We start from the raw sequence: 5,702 nt of genomic DNA, 5'->3' as shown, positions 1-5,702 counted from the left end.
TACAACGAGTGTTACATAAATAGTCAACAAACCGTGTCTTGTGTTTTACTACAAGTAATGAGCCACTGCTCTCAATTTGAGTAGCCGCTAATTCTATGGGATAGAGTAGGGAGTTGTCCCTGTGGAATTCGTATAGGAACGCTCCCCTAATCAAACATGCAATGTGTGCCACTGTAACATCATGGGGTGTCTATTGACTTCCTTGTGGCGCTGTAATGGGCGTTGGGATATTACCATGCCCCAACGATTTGTGCACTTGAAATGCAGCTCTTGATATTACACCATTTTGAAGGTTATTTAATTGGTAGTCAGATCGAATTTTGCGAATGGGGCAGCTATGCCATTTCACGATGAACCTCAATAAAATAAATTCCTTCTGCCGGGTAACTATGCTGTCTCAAAATTGTCTTCATACAATCAATTTGTGCCGCCGGGACCACTATTCCATTCCACGATGCGCCTCGATACCATTTAATATCTTCGGCGGGGCAGCTATGCCACCTCAGGGTTGCCTTTTACCATCAATTTGTGCGACCGGGGCAACTATGCCACCCCAAGATTGACTTGATACAATGGAGTTCTCCGATCGGGGCAACTATGCCACACCAAGATTGACTTGCCATACAATCAATCTGGAAGAGTTGAAAATGACTGCGAGTAGAGTTGAACCCGTCATTGGAGAAAGTGAGCAGAGCAGAGCCTAGATAGCGCCGATTGGTTCTGACACGATTCCGGCACAGTTGTGCCGAATCCTACACAGAATTTGTAAGCGCTAAAAATTATTACCGAGGCTAGTTTGTAGCGATAAAACAGATGTGTGGAAATGTACCTAACGCAGCGGATATTCGGTGACTTGACATCCGCTGCATGGAGGTCTAGCAATGAAGTGATCAACCTGCGGAATGAGCAGCGAATAGGGAATATCGTTGGTATTCAGACAGGGATAACTTGTTTGATTTGTTCTCATACCGCTTAGCGGTCTGAAGGTGTCCTAAGAGTTGGTCATCATGTACCATATAACAATCAACAGTCGATCATTTCAGACCCGAAAGATGATAATACCGTATTCTTCACAGCCGTGGGCTACTCTGGAACACGGACCAAGTATGCGTATCATCATCAAATGAATCGACTTAGGAAATTACCATTTAAAGAGCTTCAGACAGGGATAACTTGTTTGATTTGTTCTCATACCGCTTTGCGGTCTGAAGGTGTCCTAAGAGTTGGTCATCATTTACTCGATCCTCTAACATTGAATTCAGCCCCGAAAGATGATAATACAGTGTTCTTCACAGCCATGGGCTACTCTGGAACACGGACCAAGTATGCTTATCATCACTATTCTGATCAATCAGATATGTACCAACTGCAACGTACCCACACAAGCATTAGCAAGCTAAGAGAGTATAGCGAGCAGAGGATCCATCTAGCCGTAGGTGAACGATGAGATAGGTTGAGGTGTCCAATCCCAGATGCCTATAATACGGCTATATAATGAACTTACTCAGTACTTCTTAGAGGTTAATTTTACTTCCTCACCAACAATCGGAGGATTGACAGAAAGTGGTCATCATGGCATTTACATTATTACAGTAGTTGATGATGGGTTGGGTGGTATTGAGAGCTTTTGCGAATCGATTAGGTGATCGATAATAGCGGGCGAGCGACACTCAGAGTTTTTGGGAAAGGGACAAGCGGAGCGAAGCGATTTCTGTTTTGACGTTTTTGTCACGTCACAATATTCGGACGAGCGCGACTGTCACAGCGCACCTTGTAGTCGGTCACTGACTGCGCTGAGCTCGACATTGCTCAGCTCGCTCTGTTGCGGGCCGATCGAGACAATATTACGTCGTATATGCGATAGCCTCGGACTGAGAGCATAATAACTACACATAGCAGATTATTGGGCGTGGTTTCCCAAGGCATGGTTATTGTTAATCTACCCTGTGCTATCTCGTGGGCAGTTACACAGCTCCCACAGGGCGCCATGTTGACCATATTACTGTTGGAATCCATTCTTTTAAATTGCCACCATCATACGAATGTGATTTTTTCACGGTGTTTCATCATGAAATCTCAACTCATTCTAAGCGAGGTCGAATTCCACAGAAGTGCCGCATATTTCTCTGCTTGGGTTCGCAACACTCTTGAGATGCGCTTCTAGTTGACTCGGGAGTGTTGATGACGACAACAGTCTCTGCAGCGACCAAAGCCCCGACTGCTGTACTCGGTAAAATCGTCGGAGTATCCGCGGGGAAAATTCAGCAGGTGAGCATCGACGATTTTCCCCATATTGTTAGCATCCACTTTAGGTACCTGAGGAGCCGACCAAGCAGGAGATTCAGGACTATGCTGTGTGGCTTGGTTTGGACACCGTGAAGGATCGTGACCTGTTTTGGATAGCCAGACAGGTGAATACCACTGATGCGCCCTGTATTTTCCTTTTTTTGTTTTTCTCTAAATTTTTCTTTTTTTTGTTTTTCTATGTATTTTCCTTTTTTTGTTTTTCTATAAATTTTTCCTTTTTTTCTTTTTCTATAAATTTTTCCTTTTTTTTCGTTTTTCTATGTATTTTCCTTTTTTTGTTTTTCCATGTATTTTTCCTTTTCTTGTTTTCTATGTATTTTTCTTTTCCATTTTTCCTATGTATTCATCCTTCTCTGCGGATGTGTATTCCTTCCGTATTTTTCTCTTTCTGCCGATCAGGCGTTGAGAACCCCGATTCCCCAACCCTGGGTCCAATGCCAGACGGTCAGTGGTGATGTATTTTTCCACAACACGAAGACGAAGGAAAGCGTTTGGGATCATCCGTAGGACTCCACTGAAGAGTAGTCTTCAATATTCTAATCGCAGATATGATCAGTATTATCAGCAAGCTGTTGAGCAGTATAAACGTGGGAGGATTTCTCGAGAAGAGCTGGTCGGTTCGCACGGTCCTACACTACTTCAGCCTAGTGTTTCGGTTTAGTCGGCTAGTGTATCACAGTCGTGGCTATTCGCTACCACGGATCAGCGGTCTTCGGCCCAAGTCAGTGCTGAGCCTATAAAGGGTGGTCCGGTCAACCATAGCACAACAGGTGAATTCGTGATATGTGGAGGAGCCGGGGATGGCGTTTTACTGTAGAGAATTCTCCAGCGCGCATCGTACCTGATCTTGAACTGCCTGGCGAGCCCGTGGTGGAGGCTGCTGCTCGGTTGCCTTCACAGATAATAGTCAGTGAAAAGTGAGGATTGCCATACTCGTTGCTTCAGACGTTATTTATTTTCAGATCGTTTGATAACGATCAGGAGGGAGTTGATGATGGTCCAGCAGGTACTCCTGGATGGCTTGGTCGGTTTCGATAATAAAAAAAATTAATAATTTTAATTTCTCTCCTATGAAGAATTTCGATAAAATTGGCAGCAGTGAATTAAGCTGATTGAAAACATCACTACTACTCAGCTTGGTTGAGTAGTCTCCACGACGTACTAACACATACGACTAAGGCTTACCGATAGTGTGGCGGCGGCGATTGGTCTACTTTCAGGAGCTCGCGATCTGCTGAAGGAAATCGATTCGAATGTACCCGATCATGACGATGTAGCTGCTACTGAGTATGTGGGAAGAAGGAGAGGAGTTCGGCTCGAACTTGATCGTTCAGGGAGAGCTCCGCTGATAGGCTTTTTGAACCGCCCCCGCGCAGTGCAGAGGCTGCTCAAGCTGAGCTGGCCGAGTTGAGGTTGAAGATCGAGAAAATGGAAATGGAGAAGGGGAAGATCGAGAGCGAGCTCGGAGGTAATTTCGGAAATTAAATTTTCGCATAGTATGCATACAGACCACTTGATAAGGCCTGGAATCAAATCCATTTGTTTGACGGTGTTATCAGCTCTTTATCGTGAAGTTGGTCAGGGTGTGGTACTGATTGTTTTATTGGTTGAAATGGCTTCCTCGGCTATGGTTGGACAGAATGTTGGTTCTCGAGCAACGTTGGCAGATTCTGAAAGACATCGTAAAAAGCTGCGCGAGGAGCGCGATGCTGCTGCGGAATTACTCAGCTCAGCCGAAGCGGCCAGAGAGGAGGTGATGGAGGCACTTGAGAGGGAGAAAGAGGTGGGCGATTGAAAAATAGTACACTATTATCGCAAAAAAAGTGTACAGGACCCGGCGGTTTACACTAGTAGTGTAAACTGAGTAGTGTAACACCATTCTGCAGTTGGCATTTATATATTTTCAATTTCTCATTGGGATGAAATGTATTATAATATAATTATTTAATTAGAAATGTTGTGTGTCAGGCCCGTCAGAAAGCCGAAGCTCAACTGAGTGCCCAAGCGGCTAGCAATAGAATAATCGTTGGGGAGCTCACTGAACAGTTGGAGGAAGTTCAGGCGAAATATGAGTATTTGGATAGTCTTATTGCCACGCAGGTGAGCTGATCATAATCAGCATTTGATGAAGGCATCTCGCCTGTGTTGCAGACGAGCGAGGTACAGATGCTTCGAGACCGCCTAACAGAGGGTCGAGAAAAGGTTAGGGTGCTCGCTGAGGAAGACGCAGCTCAGCGAAGACTGTTGGTGGAGAAAGATAGGGAAGTGGTCGACCTCAACCGAGCCCTAGCATAGTGAGATAATTTTCTGTCTTTGTGGAACACTGCATAAGGAGAGTTTCTACGAAAAAAAAGTTCTCATCCACTAACCGTAGTTGTATATATTCATATACTTAAATATTATTATTAAATATTATATTTTCAGTATTCATATAGATCTATTATAATGAAGGGATATATAAATATTAGATATTATTATGGGGCTATAACCTACAATTACTATATATAATAATATGCCCCACGATAACCCATATAATTTAATATATATTTTATAAATATGGGGCATTACCGATATCCCGATAAGTATGTGGAATCGAATAAAAGCAACATAGGTGTTGTCGAGGTGCGGCTCGTTGTTGACTTTTTTCTTCAGACTTCGACAGCAAATACACGTAGAGAGCAAAAGGTCGACATTCAGTAAATTATGCGGCGGAGTTCAAAAGGACATGGCTGATACCATACTTCATCAAGATCTTGATGCGTCTGTTGATGCACCTGAAAAAAACAAGTATGATGAGTTTGCTGCTCGTGGTTCGTCCATAGGGTTTTCCTCAGGCTCTTCGATCAGCTCTTGAACCGCGTCCTAGCGCAGCCTCCACCGATGACCGATCGGTTCGAGCTGGAGAGTTGAAGTTGACGTGACAATTGATTGCATAGAGCAGTATTGAGTGTGATGTGTTGACCATGAGAAAACGTATTCATTGGTCTAGTTTGTCTCATTAATCTGTTGCGTTGCTAAAGTTCGGCTGGACAACAAATAGATATTTGTGAGGCAGGGCAAAAATAAAGACATTTTGAATACAGGGTGTATAATATATTTTATCTGTGTTACTATGAAAAATATAGTTAGTTAATAATACTCATATACGTTGACCAAACGAGGAGGCTGTCAGGCACACGGTGACAGCTTCAGACTCCTCACTCACGCATACGGCCACGTGGTTAGGGATGATGCAGAGGTCATCTCAGTAGGACACTATAGCTGTACATATACGGAGCGTTAGACACAGCAAGTGCAGGAAAAGACTATACTTGAGAATTTGTGCTTGAATTTGTCCTTGTTACGTTGCTCGTCTGTTATATTGCTCGACAGAGCTCATCGAAGTTGCAGGCCAC

The 5,702-nt window shown here is 43.8% G+C and overlaps 1 protein-coding gene across 1 annotated transcript; it reads left to right on the top strand.

Annotated features, from left to right (window-relative positions):
- Nucleotides 1-2,181: 2,181 nt before the first annotated feature.
- Nucleotides 2,182-4,602, top strand: Pmar_PMAR002072 (conserved hypothetical protein; the record flags this gene model as incomplete). The annotated part of the gene is made up of 12 exons (XM_002765490.1): nt 2,182-2,268; nt 2,313-2,411; nt 2,707-2,810; nt 2,854-2,920; nt 2,969-3,077; nt 3,125-3,224; nt 3,270-3,313; nt 3,528-3,594; nt 3,642-3,775; nt 3,867-4,090; nt 4,276-4,407; nt 4,459-4,602. The coding sequence occupies 12 exons, from the start codon at nt 2,182-2,184 to the stop codon at nt 4,600-4,602; spliced, it is 1,311 nt and encodes a 436-aa protein (XP_002765536.1).
- Between the last annotated feature and the right edge of the window lie 1,100 nt (nt 4,603-5,702).

This window comes from Perkinsus marinus, assembly GCF_000006405.1.
Source record: "Perkinsus marinus ATCC 50983 genomic scaffold scf_1104296975500, whole genome shotgun sequence".
Classification (NCBI taxonomy): Eukaryota; Perkinsozoa; order Perkinsida; family Perkinsidae; genus Perkinsus; species Perkinsus marinus.
The sequence above is the reverse complement of the archived record's forward strand: the minus strand, read 5'-3'. Positions and strand labels throughout refer to the sequence as shown.